Source organism: Platalea leucorodia (genome assembly GCF_965183815.1).
Source record: "Platalea leucorodia genome assembly, chromosome: 9".
Taxonomy (NCBI): domain Eukaryota; kingdom Metazoa; phylum Chordata; class Aves; order Pelecaniformes; family Threskiornithidae; genus Platalea; species Platalea leucorodia.
Window position 1 is genome coordinate 18,919,486 of NC_138831.1, and position 21,554 is coordinate 18,941,039.

General features: G+C 40.5%; 2 protein-coding genes across 3 annotated transcripts in view; both read right to left on the reverse strand.

Moving 5' to 3' along the window:
• Window positions 1-3,183: 3,183 nt before the first annotated feature.
• Window positions 3,184-7,402, reverse strand: MUSTN1 (musculoskeletal, embryonic nuclear protein 1). The gene is made up of 3 exons (XM_082321927.1): window positions 7,299-7,402; window positions 4,319-4,439; window positions 3,184-3,527 (listed from the first exon to the last, which is right to left on the reverse strand). Exons 1-3 carry the CDS (start codon window positions 7,305-7,307, stop codon window positions 3,421-3,423), a joined length of 237 nt encoding a protein of 78 aa, XP_082178053.1. The 5' UTR covers window positions 7,308-7,402; the 3' UTR covers window positions 3,184-3,420.
• Window positions 7,403-11,302: 3,900 nt separating this feature from the next.
• LOC309595231 (store-operated calcium entry regulator STIMATE-like) overlaps window positions 11,303-21,554 on the reverse strand; it is a gene marked incomplete at its 5' end in the record, with an annotated part of 36,980 nt that continues 26,728 nt past the window's right edge. The window contains 4 exons of one of the 2 annotated variants that reach the window (XM_082321924.1): window positions 11,303-15,291; window positions 16,179-16,328; window positions 17,198-17,275; window positions 18,210-18,322. In XM_082321924.1, the coding sequence (XP_082178050.1) occupies window positions 15,175-15,291; window positions 16,179-16,328; window positions 17,198-17,275; window positions 18,210-18,322 (458 nt within the window). In that variant the 3' untranslated portion in view covers window positions 11,303-15,174. The remainder of the gene's footprint in view (window positions 15,292-16,178; window positions 16,329-17,197; window positions 17,276-18,209; window positions 18,323-21,554) is intronic. The other variant, XM_082321925.1, reaches the window with a different exon arrangement.

The following is a 21,554-nucleotide window of genomic DNA, read 5'->3' on the forward strand; positions in this document are numbered from 1 at the left end:
CTCAGCCCTGAGCAGATGGAGGCTGAATGCTGCCCTCCCACCATGATTTCCCTGCCCATCCACCCTGGCTGGCAGCTCCAGGATAGCAGACAGCCCTTTCTCACCTAGACCTGCAGTCTGTCCACACCAAACCACTTTTTCATATTGCTTTTTGACAGATTTTTTTTTCCCCTTATAACTCCATGGTAGGTGATGTCATTGTCTTAAATTAACACAAAGAACCTGTGGCAATACATGTATCTGTGTTTGATTCATTGCTATTTTACAGACAAAGCGTCCAGGAGGAGAGCATGCTTCCAGTGGCCTTGGATTTGCAAGGAGACGCTAATGCAGGGCTCAATAATTTATTACTTCGACAAACATATACAAGTTCGCCATAAAGAGTCTGTTGAGCACAGCCTGGTCTTACAAGGCTTGTGCTTTAAATAACTTTTTAAAAAATAAACTTCACTTCTTCCAGGCAGACTGTTTATACTACTGTATTGTTTATAGCAGGACATGTAAATATATATATTTTAACAGAGAAAAATTGCAGCTGCTATACATTTGATTAACTTCTACAACTTGTGTAATGCTTTAATCCCTTAAAATACACACGATTATACACTTAGTGGCCTAAGATCCCCGAGAGCCAAAGCTTTAGCTTTAATTAAGTGGATCTGTCATCGGTTATCTAATAGCCACATGTAAAATCACATGGACCTTAAAGAGCTGCGTTAACTGCACAGATTTAGGCTGCGTGGATGGCTCTGCCCCGCTCCTAGGTGCATGGAGCCAGCCAGCACCTGGGGAAGCTGTGAAATCCCTCCTACATCCATTTGTGGCTTGCTGAAGCAGCTACAGGAAAATCTCGTGCTCAGCCTTGTCCCCAGACTCGAGCACCTTGCCCCGTTTCTGTACAAGCTGCCAACGACAGCCATCCCTGCTGGTGTCCAGTGCCCATTGCTGCTGGCGCACTGGGCACCAATCCTGCAGCACCCAGTGCTTCTTACTCTGAGGAAAGAACACGCTGCAAAACGACTTCAGAGCACCTTGGTGGAAGGATCTAAATCCACCACCACAAGAAGAGATACTTTTGAGTGAAAAATGACTTAAAAACTCAAGCCCTGGGGCTTTGTTCAGACACTTCTCTGTCACTATATCTCTTTATGAAAATGAGGAAAAAAAAGGAAGAAAACGCATTTTCCATGACCAGACATCAGATTCACAAGGATGAAGGAAGAGATGACAAAAAATTCTCCAGGCAGCTTTATATTTGTTCCTCTCACCTACAAGTATCTCCTGTCCTGCAGCAGGAGCCAGTAACTTTTCCAGCACAGAAGCAAGGTTGGGGACAGGGGAGGATTCCTGCAATTCATACAGGAGAGCACAGACCTTACTGTCACAAATGGGGAGCGACTTTGTCCCAAGAATACACTTTTACCTCCAATGAGTATTTTTCAGATGAGGTCCATCTTAAAAGACAGAAAAAGAAAAAAAGATCCCTGGCCCTGAGTACTTACTGTCACTCTGGGAAGCATAACAAATAATTGAACCTGCGGACATCGTGGAAATAAAGCTGTCAGCAAAATCCCAAGTTTCTGGTAGATAACTTACTTTGCTTCCCTGCTGCATCCGCACTGCAAGCCTGTGGGGCACAGAGGTTTCTGTGCTTTGCTAAATCAGCACCAACATACCCGAAGCCAGGTCTGAAATACAGCACCCCCTGCTCCTGCTACCCAGGCTAGCAAATTTGCAATATTCAGTCACTTGTATCATACAAAAGAAAGTGACAACAACATTTTGCCCCACTTGTCCCTCTCTCATTTTGCCCCACTTGTCCCTCTCCCTCTCACAAACAACCTCCTGCCAACTTCTCATCACAGATTAGGGAGGGTTAAACCTGACTCAGGGACAGCTCCAGTGTTATCAGAGTGGGAACTTTTTTCGACCGTGTTTTGTTTTGGTTTTACCTTCAAAGCTCTGGAAGGGGTCTTTCTCAGAGGAAAAGGCTGTGCTGAGTTACCTGTGGGGAGCCCAGGCCCCATGGAGAAATAGTGTCCAGCAGAGAGAGGAGGCAGGGTCTTGGCTGCAAATAATAATCTTTGAAAGAGAAAAAAATGGGGCAGGGCAACGCACCAGCAATGTCTTTAATTTTTTAAGGAAACCTCCCCCTTAAACCCAGAGGATTTGCTGCTGCCTTATGCACATCCCACTCAGCCTGTCTGGGAGCTTTGTGGATGTCAGCACATTTTATCCATCAAGTGTTTGGGATGCAAAAGGCAAAGGTGGTATTCTTCACGGTGCACAGAGACCTTAGATATCACTTTTACCTCAATCTGGTCTAGCCTATGCAAAATTAAAGTAATTCTTTAAATAAAGGTGGCACCTACCTCACTGTCCCTGGACGTGCTGCCAGGGACTCGGTGTGTGAGAAGCGCGGCAGCTGCCAACAAAGCAGAGGATCATCTGTGTTTGAGCACAAAAATCCAGCTGAGGGGGTGTACTCCAATTTTTAACCTCGGGGGAAAACATGTTTCATGTTTAATGCAGCAAACAAAGATGTAAACAAGAGTTGCAGAAAACCAGCTTCCACTTGTAGTGGGTTTGCTGTCGTACAGAGAGACTCAGTGGGTCATTCGGCTCCTCAGTCAGGAGGGACATGGCGCCTGTGCTGCCAGTCTGTCGCCCACTTCTACGTGATCCAACAGCACCTCGAGGATGAGAGGAAAAGGCCACTGGGGAACAGGCTGAAAGCCCTCCCTTGGCGCTGGGGCACACTGACAGCCTGGCCCCTTGCCTCCCAGCAGGGCCGCCTGTGGGGAAACCGCGACGCTGCTGCCCTGGGGGCTGTGAGGGAGCCCTGACGGGGGAGACAGGAGGGGAAGGCCGTGAGGGGAGAGCCCTGAGGGGGGCCGCCGCCCTGTGGCACAGCCCAGCCCTGAGGGGCCTCGCCGGGGCACCCCTGCAGCCAGCACAGGTTTGGGTGAAGTCTCCAGGTTTCTGTGACATCCCTTCGACCAGCTCCTCCTCAGCTCACGCTTGGCGAGGGCACAATGTGAAGAAATTGCACGGACACTAAAACTGTGTCATCTGTATGTTTATTCTTTGCGTTTGACAGACTAGGTCGTAGCTTGTAATGCTGAAGTGTCCACAGAATTAATCTAAGCCTAAACTGAAATTAATCACCACAGTGTGCCAAGCTGTGTCCAACAACCTTTTTTTATTAAACCATTATAGCAAACACCATTCAACACATAGAAAGAAAGCACATAATAAAAATTAACATGGAAGTTGTACCCTTTGACGTGAGTCTATTCCCTACTTAGTGACTTACAGTAGAAATTAGCTACTTAGATCTACAGTGACTGTAGTATAAGGGGCAGAAATTTGGGACAACATTACAACGATCATCTGGGTGAGACACATCCAGCTCTGCCGTCAGCCAAAGACGCTCTTGGCTGGCTCTTCTTTCGGTTTCTCAAAGACTGTTTCAGCCCCTGTCCGATCCCGGCTGAATATGGAGGGTGCTGCAGAGCCCATTTGTTCTTAGAAAAGAAAACCAGGAGAAGCAATCAGTGAAGTATCACACCAAATTCAGGGAGTAAAGCTAGTGCTGCTGAAATACACATATACACATTTGATAAATATTCCATCCATCCATCAACTTCCCAAACCTTAAAGCACAGCACTCCCATCCTAAGCACGGGGCAACTGACAGCACCTGTAGGTGGTTACTGCCATCGACTGGCCCCAAATCCCTGCAGGTGCTTTAGAAACTTAGAAACTACTGAAATCCATGCTATTATGCTGAAAAGGGGTTAAAATTTATCATTTTTCCTTATACTCTCCCACTGGTGGTGGAACAGCAACACAAAACCAGAGCACCAGGGGTGTTCAGTGCAAGCAGCCACTCTCTCCTCTCTCACCTTCTGCCCTTTATCCCCCACAATTACTACTTCATCTCAAACACATCAAATTCATCCAACCGAGAGGCCAGAAATCCCCTAATCTATGACCAAGCCTTCAGTCTCAACTTGGGCAGTCATTGAGATTGGCTATGGGCCCTGGGCTTGGTTTGAACCCTGATTCAGAAGGCAAAGTCAGGGCTCTCCCCCCAGCTTTGTCCAGGCAGGGAGAACGATCACTCCAAGCGGAGCCCTGTTGGCACCTCTTGGTGCCATCATGATGGATGCAAAGTCCCTGCACAGCCAGGCCAGGGTCGGTGAGCACACTGCTGGCTGCTGTTTCAGAGGCGCACCCTTTCACTTGAAAAAGGCGATTAAGTCGATGTTTTACTTTGGAAGACTGCTTAGTTGTTTCTATCAAGGAGACTTACCACACTGCTTCATCACTTGGTAGGTTTTGGATTTAATTTCCTGGTTTTTGGAAAGGTTTCCTCTGGCTCCTTTGAGGTCTTCTTCCTTCACTGGAGGACGCTTCTTTTTCACAGGGGCTGGCTAAGAAACAGATGTATTGCCCACGCATCACTATTTTGTGTTTAGAAGCATAGGGAACAAAGCTGCCTTAACACACTGAGGTTGCTAATACAATATTCCACCTATTTCAATTCTGAGACTGCACACTCAGCTACTCCAGATCTTTGCACAACCATGATTTCACTGCTCAAAATCTGTTGCTACTATTACTGTTCTGAAATTGTCTTCTGATCGTACAGCCTTTGAAAGAGACATTGGATTGTTTATATTTTTTTATTATTTATTTACTTTTAAATTTTCTCCGTACAGCCCTGCCTGACCCTTTTTGCAAGTACAGTCTGCTAATTCAAGAATCTGTCCAATGTTTGGGAAGGAAAAAACTTAATTACTAAATTGTGCTTGTGCCTCAGTCTATGCACTACTTCTTTAGGAAATTGGTCAGAGAGATTCTGAAATCTGGCTTGACTTAGTTGGAATAAACTTAACACTTGACCCATAGTTACTGATCTTAAATGTAGGGAACAAAAGTATCTGAGCACTCAACAATCTTGTTGTCTACAAGTGTGTACTGAACACACCTGAAACCCTGGACTCAGAACCCAAAGAAGGAGAAGGAAAGCTAATGTAGAAACAGATGCATCATCAGGTGGTGCACTGGAACGTCCAAGTACTAATCTGTTTACAGTTTATCCTGCTAGAAGACAACCAGGGTAACATGGGATCATATCAGCCTACCCCTAGCTTTAAATCAGCACTTCAAAGTCAGTCACAATGTCAACCAGCAGCAGCCGGCACAATTAACATTCCCTCTTCAGTTTACTATTTCAAGGACCGATTGCCAAGGTCCCACCAAGCAGACCTCGCGGCAGGGCGCAGGGGCACAGGAGATGCGATTAAAAAGAATAAAAGACCCACATACTCCAACAGATTTGCACACTGAACCAGCAATGAGAAACTTCTCTGACTGTCACTACAATATGTAGGGCTTCTGATATTTGGATTTTGGCAGCGGTGGAGCCCACTTGTACGTTTCTAGGCCACTGCTTGTAAAGCTAAAAACAGTTATGGAGGGAAACAAATCCCTCGAGGCCCGCGAATGGCTGGAGCAGCGAGTCCCAGGGAGCTTGCAGAGACAGCGTGTGCACGCCTGGCTCCGGGCACGGGCAGGCTGGCTGCACTGGAGCCTTCGGCATGTTTCCTGCTGGCTGTAAATTCCCGGGAACGCTCAGAATAGCTCTCTGTCAATCTCATTCGCATGTGTTGTGGGAAACAAAACATTTGCAAGACCTCTGGGGAAAACACTCTACAAGTAGCCAAAGCAAGCAAAGGGAAAAGGTGGTAGCAAACCCTTCAAAATTCACAACAGCTTTTGTTCGGTTAGCTGGTTAACCAAACATCCCTACAGCCAGGGTTTCATCTGCCCATCCGTAATGAAAATTGGCATGTGATGGGAACAGTCCCCCATGCCCATGGCATGGTCCACATGCAACCAATACAACCTGTGTTGCCTCCAACACAGAAAGGGAAAAAACCCCTTGTTTTGTTGACAGGAATATGAAACCTGCTAAGGTCCTTCACCCGTTATTGGCAAGAGACAATAACTGCAAGGGCTTCTTTCCACCGGGATAAGGGACTTCTTGGGGATGGAGTAAGGAAAGGAGGCACTTGAGATGCACCGCGACACAGCCAGGCTAAGCAGAATGGTTGAATTTCACCCAGTTATTTTAAAATAAAACTTCTCATGCTTGATTACAGGTGGATTTTCCAGCAGGACAGCTGCTGTGGATTAGCTGGCCCCCAGCTAAAAAGGAAAAATACTGCACAGAGAGGTTACTATGAGCCACAGAGGTGAGCCCTGGACCTGCCAGCACCAGTAGCTGCCAGCGCTGCAGCCACACACTGTTAATTGCTCCCAACGCAAGTGCGTTTGTAAGCAGGGTTTGCCAGGAGCCATTCCCAGCTGGCACAGCAGCGCAGCCTGCGCTTTATCTCCTCCTGTCACAAGTCAAAAAGTGTTGGTTTACAAGACGTATGACTGTTTTTTTAAGTCTCTCTTTCTTTGGAATAAAGAAAATATGCTGAACTGAGTTATTCTATGTCATTTGAGGATTGTGCTCTTCTACCCTCCCCGTGTTCTTACCGTCCATCCCACCCACCAGGGAAAAAACTCTCACACTGGGGAGAACTCTGCCAGGCACACGTAGCTTGTGTTGAAAACATAACACTTAGGTGAAAACCTCAAAATTTCTGAGCTAATGTTAAGATCACTTTGAAACACTGATTATTGGGGAACACAGTGAAGACAACCGTTAGTTAGAAAATGAACATAAAAGTGTGCGATACAAAATTTCAGTCTCAAATATTGTATCCTAACAGTTATAATTTTCAGTCACGCTCTCTCTTTTCCTGCATGTTAATACATTAAGCTTTGCACAGCAGCACACTTGAGTAGAGCCACATCCTTTCAAAACTACTGCCAAAACTTCAAATCATTGTCTGAGAAAGCGTGTTGGAAAAGCAGAAATCACTCCTTCTGTGAAACATCCCAAACCAGAGCAGGGGAAATGGTTTTTCCCTTCCTACAGAAATAAAAATGTTTATGGTAAAACCAGAACATTTTCAAACTAAATTAACCATGTAGAGGGCAGCTGCTTTCCTTCATCAAATAACCCCTCCTAACTTACTTGTTAAAATATATAAACAGAGCATTTAAATACTTAAACATAATCAAACAAGTCACATAGAGCAGACAAGCTGAATTCACTGGTTAACGAGTGTAACTTGCTAATAAGCTATTCCAAGCAAACCGTCTAAAACAGTAACATATTTGTCGGGCACCCTGCTCTAAGGAGCGCCAGCCTCATACAGATCTCCCCGTACCTGTGACATAACTGCGGTGCTCACTCGGCCGTAATCCCTTCCGAGGTCGTTTCCCGGCTTTGATTAAATCCAGCCTGGGCGCTCTGTGAACGCCTGTTTTTTTCCTCGACTTATATAGAGCATCTAACATGAAGTCATTAGCTGGGTCATTTTCCCAAACCAGAACCCAGGGTGATTCAGGTTGACAGAGGCTGTTGTTGTCAAAAGGTTTATTCTTAGCGATGACTAGGGTTTGCAGTATTTACTGCGCCCTGTGCCTGGGGACAGACGGAGCCGGGGACGGACGAGAGCAGACAGCTGGGGCGGCGGGACCGCGGGGAAGCCCGATCCACTGCAGAACGACTTCCCGGGGAGCCCACTGGGGCTCTATTTATAACTTTAAAAGGCAAAACTTTGTTACAGACACAAAATTCACTCTGAATTCTCTTGATGAGGAAAAAAAAAGGCAGTGTGTATCTGTCTTTCCCAGTGTAACAAAATATGCATTCCCTAAAGATTATATAAACCTAACATCCAAAGAAAAACATTGTACCCTAAATTGCTTTTGCACAGGGATCTTTAACAGAAGAGTATTTCATGTGTTTGGGAGAGTTAATAAAATTGAATATGGTTTTACCCTTACGGTTCTGTTGCTGAGCTTTCTGTGATGCTGGCTCCTACACAACTGAGAGAGTAAAATGACTTTCTACTTAACAGTGGTATTAGTTCAGTTTAATCATTTCAGCTACTCTTATACAGATAACAGGCTACTCAGACATGAATAAATTCAGTGTTCCCCACTGTACCCACCGACAGTAGTAAAACCTTCTCCAGAACTTTTAAGATTTGTTCTCTAAACAATTATTTAATTAAATAGAAAAAAAAAAATAAACTTGAAGCATGAATTCTAATTTTTATTACCAGGAGAGGGTTGGGTGGGGGGTTGTTTCCCTTCTGTTTTAATTTTTTTTTTTTTTTTTTACATTAATTCTTTGCATCATGCAAAAAAGTCAGCTTCTGTGACTGCACTCAACACCTACAAAGAACCAAGACTCCAGCCAGGTATGTTAATATGAGAAAGGCAGATGTGGCAGACCTCCAAACATCTTTTACTAGAAAGATCGACCGTTGTAGTGACAGAAATCTGTCCTGGCCTTTTCTCAAGCTCCACCTGTTTTGTTTAGGCTACAGAGAGAAGCACGGGAGGTAAAATAAAATTGATGTTTTTCATTATGGAAACGTTACATCAATACCACAGCACTAGCGTCATACGATCAGGACTACAGGGTTTGTTGGTTGTGAACAATCCCCCAGGCCTCTGGGTGCCCATTTTGCCTTGAAGTTGAACTCTTTCCAGGCCTGAGAAGATGCTTTCCTTTACATGGCTATTGGGGGAATTATTTGCAAGTTAAGAAGCAGTTTGGATGTTACATACTTAGCCATTCCTTATGTTGAATTTCTATTTGAAACTCATAGCTTAGTAAACTAAAGGAAACATTTCTGCAGAACAGCAGTACCTTTTAGTAGGTTAACAAAGCAGAAGAAAAAAAACCCATCAGCTTTAGGAAAAACATCTATTTTTTTCTATTGTAGAAAGTAACACCTCTCCTTCTCTACTAAGATGTTTCTATACAGCCCTATAAGCATCACCATTTTGACACTATCTATTACAACATGAAAATAACATTGTGTGTTTAAAGCAAATATTTAGAATTCAAGACACTGAACTATTTTTGCCCTTCAGCTTTCAAAATTGCTTCATTTAATTGGTACTACATATTCCTCACTCAAAAGCAACAGTTATACTTTCATGGCAATTTAATTTATATAAACAAAATCATTATACAAAGAAAATCAAAGCACCTTCAGTTTGCATGCCATTCGAGGTAGGAGATGAGGTGCTTCCAAGGTAGGCAGCATATCCTGAAGTTTTTAAGACATCTCCCGTAGCCGGGACAATTCTGTTGTCTTTGATTATACATTTCCTAAACCAAGGCTGAACAAGAAGCACAACCATCTTCTCTTACAGATCATGGGCTAATTTTTCTTTTAAAAAAAAACAACCTAAATCCACACTTACTTACATTTCAGAGTAGAAATGTTCCTATTCACCTGGTTGAGGTCCTGAGATCTGTTAAATGGGACATGAATGACAATGAAACAAAATACGCTCATTTATTCAATAGTGGCTATTAAAAGTACAAGTTATCCCTCTTTCATCTTCCACTGCAACATGAAGTGTGGAAAACTCCTTTGCTCAGGAACGGTTGCAGCTGAAATGTGGTGATGACCATGGAGAATATAGCAAATGTACACACACCTGGCCACTGTGATCTCCAGGAGACACAGATCTTTCGTACAGATTTGACTTCTCCAGGACACTGCTAACATCCCTCAGAGGACTGACAGGCTTGATACGTTGAAGATTGTTCTCTGAATTCCCTGTAAGGATGCAGTGGGTACAGGGCTGCTTGTGTGTAGTAGGTGGGAAGTAACAAAAGTAACGGGCAAACATTATAGAGGAGTTACAGAGGTAGTAATGGATTGATACTGCACAGGTCCAGCCCAGCAGAACACACTAAACTGCTGCCACCAAGATAGATAGGGGCGATAGCAACAGCAGCTCACTAAGAACAGGATTTCTGCTCTGTTGTGGCATAAAGGGAACAACCATGTACAGCCAATGAAAAAAAAAAAAAATTGATCACCTGCACATGGTCATGTTACAGCTTCACAGTGAGCCAGCTCTTGTCCTACATGGTTCTCCTCATTCCTCCAGCACTCTGGAAAACTGATGGCAGATACCTTGCCATACCTCCAGGGAACCTGGAGAGTTAAGACAGCACCTTTCTGCTCAACAAAACAGGAAAAAAAAAAAAAACAAGGTAGGCTACACCCATTTTGTTGGCTATAATAAGGGAAGTCCAAGCACTTGCTGCAGACGCTTTGGTAATCAAAGCTGCTGCTTCCCTGGAGCTTAAGAGAAAGCTCTGCGCTACCTAGATAGCACATATGAGTGATGTCTTCATCAGACAGTAAAGAATCAGCACTGCTTCCCCCTTCCCCTTTTGCATGGCTTTGGGAAGTAGCAGAGATTAAAGTAAGCAAGGAAGCCATTGGTCATTTCCAGCATATTGGCCTCTGGAGACAGGGACAGAGAGGCTACTTGGTCCTAGAACCTGACATTCCCACATGGCCCTTTTCTGTCTCCGAGGAGGTACTACAGGAGTTCTGTGGCACAAGGCACTGCACGAGCAAACTTCTCAACAGGATCCTCAGACATCTCCCCTCAGCTTGCATTTCTACTACCTGCTGCAAACAAATCAGAAGGGGAACAGAAGATAAAACAGGTTAACAAGTTATTGAATTAGGCCATTCCTCTGCCAAGGGGCAGGACATTTGAGGTAAATTCAGAAATTTTTAAGTTTACACATTCATGTTGCGAATGACCAAAAGGTCTGGCTTTGCTTGAAAAGCCAAAAGCAGGCTGTGATAATCAGCTGTGTGATTAAAGCATTTTAACAACATCCTACACTCCAGAGGGCCTCACGTCAATGTTCTGCAATCTCAGGAGTTCTCACGTTGCACATCGAAGGTTTTATTTTCAATATGAAAATAGAGATGGTTATTCTCCATGTGTGCACGTGCAGAGGGCAAAAACCCTCCTCAGGGAACAGATCCAAGAGGAGCTTGCAAGGATTCTTACAGCCGTAACCAGAATTTGCTACTTAACAGTGGGCCCTCCAACTGAAACGGGCCTTGCTATTAAGGTAAATGAATATACTGAAATTGATACCAACAAGAGAGTGCAGAAAATTAGATCTGCAGTTCTGAATTTAAACTCCAGTAGCAAACCCTGCTTCCCACAACAGCACATTCTAAACACTGAAACACACACTCTTTTAAACAGAACAAGTATAAAACAAGTGTACAAATCTGTAATAAGTCAAACTTTATTGTAAACGATTATACAATGTAATTACATCAGATACCCTTAAAAGTTTAAGGTTTAACACCACTGATTAAACAATATGGTCCAAACAGGGGGCAGCAGAATACAGCTGTTGGTTTTGCTCACATAGGCTATACTCTGAATTTGCTTACAAACAAACCCAACATTCAGTTTGAGACGGATACCCACACAAGACAAACACACCTACAAAAGAGTCCCTTTTTTAAAGATACCGCAGTTTTACTTTGTAAAACCATAGTAGTCATTTTCAGTAACCGGACTGGAAACTTTACCTAAAAAAGTTTGCACGCCTATGCTGTAGATCTACTCTGACTTGATGTGGCTGAATTTATTCACTTTCATTACTGGTTTCTCCTGTAAAAAGCACAGCAAAGTTGCAAACATGGGTTAGTTAAGCACAGTGGCAGAAATTCCTTGTGATGCTCAGCTCTCAGCAGAGCGCGAGAGCCCACGCCTCCCTCCCCAGGCACAGCTGGAATCGGAGCAGACACCTGCCGGAGGGGATCACTTTGCATTGCTCTAATTTGCAACTCAATTTCTGAGTTTTCCCTGAAGAAAAGCTATAGAACTTTTTAGTTAGCAACATTAACATACAGCATTTACCTACTTAAAGTAAGACAAGGGGACCTGAACATATTAAAGCCAGAACTTGAAAACCACGTATTAGACAACACCAGTGTTTTAAATTTATGCAGATGTGTCACAGGTCAGATACTAGAAACAGTTAATACATTTAGGTTGACCATTTGTTGTAAATTCGATCTCCACCAATACTTCTGTCTCTCTTCTGTCAGTTACAATCCCTTTCTCTTACTTTGGCATATACTACATAGCTTATTTTCATTAAACAGAATCACATTTTTTTTTAAGCACAGCCTGAATTAAACTTTTGCTCAATTGTCCTGAAGTACATTTACCAGGCATAAATTTAGAGTGTTAATTTGAGGATAATGCAAACGTTGTCATGTTGTAATATTATTACTGGATCAACTCTATGAAAAATTGCTTTCAGACTGTACTGCCAATACATTTCAACAAACAGTAAGACATAGTGAAGCACTAGGCACGCACCTCCTTCTCACACATACAAGCTCTTCAGGCAAAAGCACTTCTACTTGTACCTACTGCAAGAACTCAAATTTTTATCTTACAAAGAGGAAAACTGCCAATTTTACATTTTCTATCTCTTTCACATGATAACAAAGAATGAATAGAAAATAATTTTGTTATTTGGCTAAGGTTGCAAATAAAATTTTTATCTTAGTAGAGAAAGTTAGAGCTGTTTTTTCCGCTCTCAAGATATGCTCCTCCTGTTACTACTGTAGTATTTAAAATACTTCTGTCTCTTTGGCTCATAGTGCTTTACTAGATCATCTTGCTAGGCATATCAAAATTTCAAACCAAGTGACATTTAAGCACTTAAGACAGGAAAAATTAGGCTTTCATGTACCTTTGCTATAACCATCTTCAAGAAACGGCTCTGTAGTGCTTTATACTGTGTTGTACTTGGTCAGTAAGTTTGAGGTCTGCTCAAAATGAATGTTTTACATGATTAAGGCCATAATTTTATACTGACACTTCACAGACTAAACATGAGACTAGAATTAGAAATAATTTTGATAATTTAAGTAACTGGAGAAAAGGAGGGAAAAGGAAGATAAAATGAAAGCTCATACAGTTAAATTTGTGTGCGCTGCTCAGTTATCTCTGATGGTTGACGAGGATAGTGATGGCTGTGCAGTGGTATGTAGCACATGTTGAATAGCTTTATTTCATTATCTGCAATAGAACAAATCCTACGCTAAAAAAATAAATGCTGACATTTGCGACAAGAACCAGCCCTAGCTCTTAAATCCCTTTGGAAAAGTGATCTGTATGAGACTATTCTGTTGATGAAAATGAATTCCTTGAAGTACTGTGCTTTTGGAGATATGCACCCGCTCAGTGGTAAATAGTCAAGAGAAGATGCAAGTCACACAATCAATGAAAAAAACCCCAAAAAACTAAACCAGAGGCCACACTGATTAGGGACATTTCCCCATCCTCCCACCCCCCATTTCAGAATAACTCAATTAAGCTTCCATTGTCATTAGTTTCTAGATTTTGTCTAAAAGAAACACTAGTACCTAAACTTATTGCAGTTATTACATTTCAGTGCACAGTAACAGAGGTCAGTGGCTCAACTCAACTCACAAACGTTAGGTTTGGTAAAATGTCCCTTCTAGCTGGCTGGACACACCGAGGCGTACCTGAAGTCTCAGAACATTGTGTTCACCTCAGCAGCCAAGCAGTGAAAAGGAATGCTGGAATAGTGAAAATAAGTACGGGAGCGCACAGTTCAGTATTTACTAAGGCCCAAGAACCCCATTTAAGTGGTCTGGATAATAAATCACATTAAGACCTAGTAAATCTATAAAAAATGTAAAAAATCTTAAAAAGTTCTGAGCAGTTTTCTGATGAAACTGTTTGGTTTAAGGCTTGGAACATTTCTGATGTTCAGATACTACAACAGATTTGCAATTAAGGTCTGTTGTCACCTCTTTGACATGTCGCCTTCTCCTGCACAAGGTTTAACTAAGCAAGGAAAGCTGTCGGAAACAATCATTTAGAAAACATGTAAAGCAAAAGGATGTCACTGAAAACATGTCTGCTAGGTTTCAGATCAGCATGTGTTGTCAATTATCAGAAGATAAGACAATGAAAATCACAAAAATTCTGTAGTAACAACTGTATTATATTTCTTGGGGCTTGTTTTTTGTTTTTTGTTGTTTTGTTTTTTTTAATACTAAAGGATAACCAGAATTCATGGCAATTAAACAGGAGAAATATTTTTTTTAAAGCACATTAAATAGAAGATTGCTTCTCCAACAAAAAACAAGGGACAGAATTATTTGCAATATTGTAGCACAACTGCTTCAATCAGATCATGGTCCTGTACTGCAGGCCCAATATAAGGAAAAGTATAAGAAATGTTCCATCTCTTTTGGGTCATTTGAGAGGTATGCACAAGAGACTTGCAGAAACAGGAATAATTAGAGTCATCCATAGATACTCATATCACAAATAACCTATCACAACAGATTTTTGTTATACACTAAAGTGCACGTTTGTCAAATATGCAAACACCACCTCCTACTAAAAAAGGTATTTTCAAATTATGTGGTCAAAAGCACACTTAGGACTGCATTTTTAGTAATACTTGGTGACTTCAGCAGTGACAGAGAGCTTTTCCCTTTGCAATCCCTTTGTCTTAAACCAGGACACAAGGATAAATAAGATTTTCACTACAATTCTTTTGACCTGTTCTGCACAAAAAAAAGGGAACTGCACCCTTTTTCTCTGACAAAGAGAATCTTTAAATACAACTGTATGAAAATATAACTTAAATATAAAATAGTCAAATAGATTTGAGGAGACTTGGAAAAAAATCTTTGTTCCACCTATTAGTTCCATAGGTACCCGGTAGCAAGTAAACATTTGTACTTAAAAAAATAACGTTAAGTTACAGCTTGTAACCATGAACTATTCTGCTCTAGGAATTATGCTGCAAAAGCCAGTTTTAGTAATAAAACACACTCTGATGCCTTTTTGAGAACATCTTAAACTGTATCATCAGTAACCATAAGTGAAGGATTGCTGTATCTGTTTTCTATGATCTTCTCTGAAATGCCAGATACAAATCCCCTTAGCGACTAGTCCTTAACAACGCTGTGTTTTTCACACATGATGAAAAGACATTCTTGCATAATTGGTCAGTGTGTCTGTAGTGCATCTGAACTGGAAGTCTTCCAACCATTTGCATTCTGTTGGTAGACCTTGCTTTTTAGTCAGTTCGTACGGACAGGGAGATGCAATTGCAACATTAAAACCCACTGACTGAAGTTTTTGCCATGAAACCTGCAAATACACAGGTCAGGGAACGTGTCATACAGGCAGACCAAAACGATGCTTCTTCTTCTTAATGGGCTTTAAGTTGGTCAGTCTACGCAGGTCCTCTTCAGCGTCTGATTCCTCCATCTCATCATCTGCTGAAATAAGGATCTAAAAAACAAATTGCGGCTTCTGAGTAACATGGAATCAAAGTCACACTCTTTCTTCATTCTACTTCTAACCTTTTACTTTTTTATGCTTGCAAAGCACCTTATTACTTGCTCAAGAAAGAGCTTACAGAACATAATTTGGATATACTGCCAGTACTATCAAACGATGTCACACATCCTATCTGGAACCTCCAGTAAATTTCGAAGAAGGATGCACGTGTATTGATCTCCACTACAGTCACTGACTGTATACCCAAAGAATTGATTCCAGCACCTCCAGAACAGTGGGGGTGGCTTGCTGTTAAGATGCATATATATAAGCTCTCTATCCACACTGGTAGTATTAAATAAACCCCCATATAAATAGTACTGTCTGTAATGCAGAAAAGTTACATTAATCAACTAAAGCTAAAACAACTTACCTTCAAAGATACCATCCATCCTTCAGGTGAACTGAAAACCACCCATTTAATATAATTTAGAATAAAACTATGCTAAGACAAGGATGTAAATACTTCTCCAAAATCAGGCCACTTGCCTCCACCAGCTTCCTCCCGCTTTAAGCTATTAACCTCTCTTTGAACTAGAATTGTCTATTAGTTTTGTATCCCGTGTGGGTTTTTTAAGAAGCACTTGTAACACAGTTCACCTGCGATATTTAAATACATTATTCTGTCTTCCTGCCCATCTGGAAGGAAATTAACTACCATGAGTGGTGCAACAATGCCATTTTTTTTAACTGGTTTTCAACTGCAAACGCTAGGAACTACTGTTAGAGGTACATGCAAAGAAAATCAAAACTAAGTTGACAGTGTTACAATTAAATCAATGGCATGAGTGATGAACTGGATTGATATTGCATTAATTGCAATAATTAACTCTACATACCTCTGACTCTGACTCTTCATGTGATGCTGCTCTCCTGTATCGGACTTTACTTCCATTTCTTGAATCTTGTCCTGCTTCCTTTTCTTCAAGTTTAGCTTTTGTCTTCCCTTTCTTCATAAGAAAATTATCTACTACCCAGAACATTAATGCCTGTTAAAGAAAAGGGGGAAGTGATGGTTCAGTTTTCCTCAGAGTAGCATATATTCATTTGATCAGTATTTGGACAGAATTAGGAAAACTTGACAATAATTCTGAATTGGCCAAACAGGTAAAATCTTGTATAGGCATACAGTCACATGGCTTATTACACATTGCATGAATGCTCTAGAACATAGGTACTTTATTCCTTTGTAGAAGAGAAAAAAAATAAGAAAAGTAGCTGCTATTCAGAGTGATCATATATTAACGCTTCATGTAGAAATGTGAACGGTTTAGGCAGACATCTTAGTACAACAGACAAGGATAAAATCCATGCTTGAACAAATTAATAAAAGAAAAAAAAAAAATCACCAGTAGTTGTTAAATATAAGGACACCCATCATCTTTAGCTCTAGTCCCTAAATCCCAGATTACTTCAGGAGTATACTTTGGGAAGGATGATTGTGCACCTGCCCTTTTCTTCTGCTCCATCACAGGCCAGCCGCTATTAGCTATGGTCAGACACAGGATACTTCACAGTACAGCTATCCTTAGACCAACTGTTTCCTAAAGCAAATTTCATTGCAATTTTGTAATCTCCATGTCAGTATTTCAGTATTACATTCAATCTACTGAAGTCATCAGCCCAAACGGGTCTATGAAGCATTTCCGTAGCTCTCCTGAGCTACTTAGCTCAATACGTATTTCAGCTTTGTAAAATCTACCTATCCAGACATTTTATCCATTCTTTAACACCCTTCCTCTTTAAAAATTAACTTAAGCACCAAAGTATACTTTGCTTTATGGACTAACGTTAATTAATTAACAGGCAGAAAGATATCCAAGTAAATGTCTCACAGAAGCGTGAAAGTTGTACTAACGTTAACAAAGAAGGGAACTATCAGCATGACAATTGCCAGCTCCAACTGGGGGTTCTCTATGGGATTCAATAAAGCTACCTGTGAAAAGAAAAGGATTAAGTTCAGATCATGGCAACATGTGGACATAACTTGATTAGTAAGTGCAATTGTTCATGTACTAGCTGACACTACAGAAATAATTCATATGAACCAAAAAAGGACAGCTTTGTAGAAAGGGAAAGTATTTAGGACAACTTATAAATTACCATAGATAAGTAAGTGGGGCTGGCAAGAAACTTATCTCTGTCATTTTTGTTTACAGAAGTCTGAAGAGCTGTGTTAGAAAAATCTTGAACATTTTAGAGCTCCATGCTCCCCAGAAACATGTTATAAGTTCCATCTTCAGGAATTTTAAACAGACCAGCATTTCACAAAATACACAGCAAGGAGAAGACTGAGTTCCCAAAGTAGTCCAGAGCATAAAGTCGGGACTAAGTGGTTTTAATGGACTATAACACCATGCACCATTACTTTGAAAATTATGCTGCACAGATTCTATCAAAATAAATATTTATCCAGTCATCAGCAATGGCTTCACTAATCCATTGCAAATTACTAAAATTCTACAGTTTAGATCTAGCAACAAGGTCAGGCAAAGAAAATTCTTTAAAATACTACAAGAAGCAATACAAAATAGCTTTAAGTAAGGGTTAAAGAATTAAGAAAAGGAAGAACCACTTAGGAGCTTCAAGAGCACTCAGACAAGGAGATAGAATAAAATTTTATATATTGTATTGTATAAAAAAAAAAACCCCAAAATATGATAGGATACTCCTGGCAATGGATGCCAGAAAGCCTAATTAGCAGTATCCTAATCAAGCTAAAAGAACACACTACTACTAGATAGTTAAACGACATTGACTGTAGACAATTACGATGCTTGAGCCAAACCAATAAACACTATTAGAAGCCTATTGGTTTACAGCTTCCACCTGAAATTCATTTCTCTGTAAAATGCTGTAAAAATACAAACCTCTTTCCACTGAGGTATAAGGAGCACTATAATGATGATGGTTTTCTCAAATGTCATAATCATTATGTACAGAGCACATTGGCCCATCCAAGCACAGCACTGCACTGGGTCACCTGCAAGAAAGAAGAAAGGTTCGATGTATGCATAGGGTTGATTTTACTTCACAGTAAGCGTTTTAGAAAAGCAGTATTAGAAGAGGCAGGGCAGCTATATCCTCTTAAAGTGCCATCTCCAATTTCCTTAGTGCTGCTCCCCCCCCAGCATCACCCCAGCTTTCAAAAATTATCAGTTTAGAAACTGAATATAATAGGACTTTATCCAATTCAGCAGTACCTGGTTATATGGTCACTGTTTTACATAGTCTGATGAAAGCAAGACAGATATAGTTGCATTACATTTGTTTCTCATCAAATTGTTATTTTTGACCCTCCATCATGAAGTACTTAGTTTCTTAAAAGGGAAAACTTAAGGGAAACATAGCTGGGGAAAAACATCTTTCCCTTCAGTCTAAGTAGAAACGTGATGATTTCTGCTATTCTCCCTAAGCTACCTTAAACATATTTTTTCTCCAAAGTTAGTTACCATAACTAACCAATCATAATTGAGGCAACAGGTTCGAGAGCTGCTATGAAAAATTTAATTGAACAAAAAAATTAGGATCACATTTTAGTTTCAATCTGAAAGGTTTTGAAATTCTGCTGCACCCCATTGTGGCAGAGTGAAAACCTGAGTGCATTAAGATATATGCCAGGACAGAATGAAGACCACAAATATCTGAACACGAAAACTTATGTAGACTATTATACTCTATGAAAGCAAGGGGGGGTGGGGGTGGAGGAAAAAGAGGATTGGCATGCCTAACAAGCTTTGCAGGTAAGCTTAAAGCAGCACTTCACTGGAAACCAAAAGGAAGCTTTGGAGGAGGGGTGTTAGCTCTTTAGTCTTCACGATAGTCTTCTGCAACATTTTCAAAGGCAGTTTAAAACTTTTAGCCTGGGGATGAATAATGGGCAATGGAAATTCAGATGCCTTTATGTATTTGTAATGCGTAATGGATAGTTGCTACTTCCTTTTCTGGAACATTTCTGAAAGGCTTTCAGTATTAATACTTGGTAATAGTCTTGAGACTTACTGTTTGCTGCTTAAATGCTACAAAGAGAAATTGATAAATCAGCCTGGAGTCTAAAACAAAGAAAACTCCCTAGATGAGTTTTAGAGTAAGAGCTAGTGATCAACACTCAATACTCCAAGAGGAAAATGGTTAAAATGCTCAAGTTTTACAACTTATACATATATGCTGCAGTTCATGGCTTCTGTTGTAAAAAAAAAAAAAAAGTTAGAAAATTTGAAAGAGGAAACACCAGTAATTTGAAGTTGAGCAACTGTGATTCTTCTGAAGATAAAGGCCTGAATTAAATTTGAGAATTAAATTTTAGCAATTAATTTCTATACTCCACATTTTTATTAGCATTCTCTAGTTTTCTTCATTAGCTAGCAAATATGAAAAAAAAAAATCTAGCTTTACCTACAGACTTACCATTGAAACTTTACAAGTTTATTCCAAGCTTTTTTCCAATCTGTATTTAATTCCTAAGAGCAAGGACAGCTATAGCAATTTTGCAACTATTCTAACTCTGTCACATGAGATTTTGTACGTCCAAAAATTGTGAAAAACTCTGTATTAATATTAATTGTGCACCTCTGTATTAATATTAATTGTGCACTGTCACTACTCAACGTTTTGTTCCATGATGTTTTGCAGGGATGGGGCGCTGTTTTTTTTTTTTTTTTGCTGTTTTTTTTTTTGTATGTGACTGAAATTGGAAGTTGTGTATATTAAATTCTACTTGAGGATTTTTGTGTGCCCTACTGCATCTACAAAATTATCTCTCAGCTCTAATTACAAGTGGGGAGAACAAGGATGCTGTCTACTTTGAATTTACCAAGTCTTTTGACAGTCTCCCAATAGCATCCTTGTAGAAAACTTGGGAAGATAAAGACTGGATGGGTGGACATACAATTCTGACATAAAGGAAAAAAGCTTTCACAATGAGAGTGGTTAAGCACTGGAGTAGGTTGTTCAGAGGGATTCTAAAATCTCAAACCATGGATAAATTAAAAACTGGTCTGGACCACGCCCTGAACAACCCGCTTTAGCTTTGAAGTTAACGCTGCTTTAAGCAAGAGGTTGGATTATATCACCTCTGGAGATCCTTTCCAACCAAATTTTTCCTACAGTTTTATGAACTATGCAATTTAAGGGAAAAAGTAGAAGTTAATATCACTACATCCAGGAAGTGTTCCCAAGAATATTTGGGACATTTGTACATTCAAAGATTCAGTACACAAACTCAAATTAGAACTTTAAAGTTAACGTTGAAGCCATAAAGCTCTAGCTTAATTTCTAAAGTGTCTGACAGTCTCTCTCAAATTCTGATTTTATACCTGTCCTGTGCAAATTACATGTCTAGAATAAACTGGCAAATCAGTAGAAATCTTGTTACTGCAAGAAAAGCACATTAAGACTGACATTGAAAAATTCTGAAACCTCAGCAGTGACAATTGTAGCAGCATTTTTTGAAAATGCTGGGCAATGAAAAACTAGTCTATACTAGTGTATACTACTTTCATCAGCCACTTTGTAGAAGCACGTTTATAGACAGCTCTTGCACAAAATACCTGTGATTCCTGTCCTGTAACTTCTCTCTGTTCTTCAAATCCTGAGAAATTTTCTTAAGAAAATGCCAACTCACAGAACTACTCCAAAATGAATTTTAAAAAGTTTTAAAGTAAGTGCTATCTACCCTATATGGCTATAAGTTGCTCTGCAAGTTGCAAACAAAGAGCTAGAGGGAAAAGATGCACCAAATACAATTGCTAAGCTCTGCCATCTGAGAAGCAAAGAGACTACAGCATGATTTAGTTGCCAATAGAGTTCATTGTCACCAAGAGGGATTTAGTCACCTGTTTTCTACTTGCAGCAGCTAAAGCAGCCTAAGACAAGAAGGGAAGGAGAACACGAGGAACATTCTTTTCAGTACAGATCATGACTGCTTTTCTCCTCTTTACATACTCAAATATATTAACTGATTCTGCACTTCTATTAAAATCCAGCTGCTGAGGTAACGAATCTGAAAATACAAAACTGGAAATACGAAGACAAATCTAATAAACTTAAAAATTCTGACATAAAAAAGCCCTTGAGGAAGCGTCATGGTACTTTGTTCGAAAACCAGCATGCAGTGCTGTTTTGCTGTACAAATCACAACCACTTATGAATGCTGATATTTCGGTATCCATTCTTTCCTTGAGGCATTTATGCTTAAAAATTATCCTCCATATAAA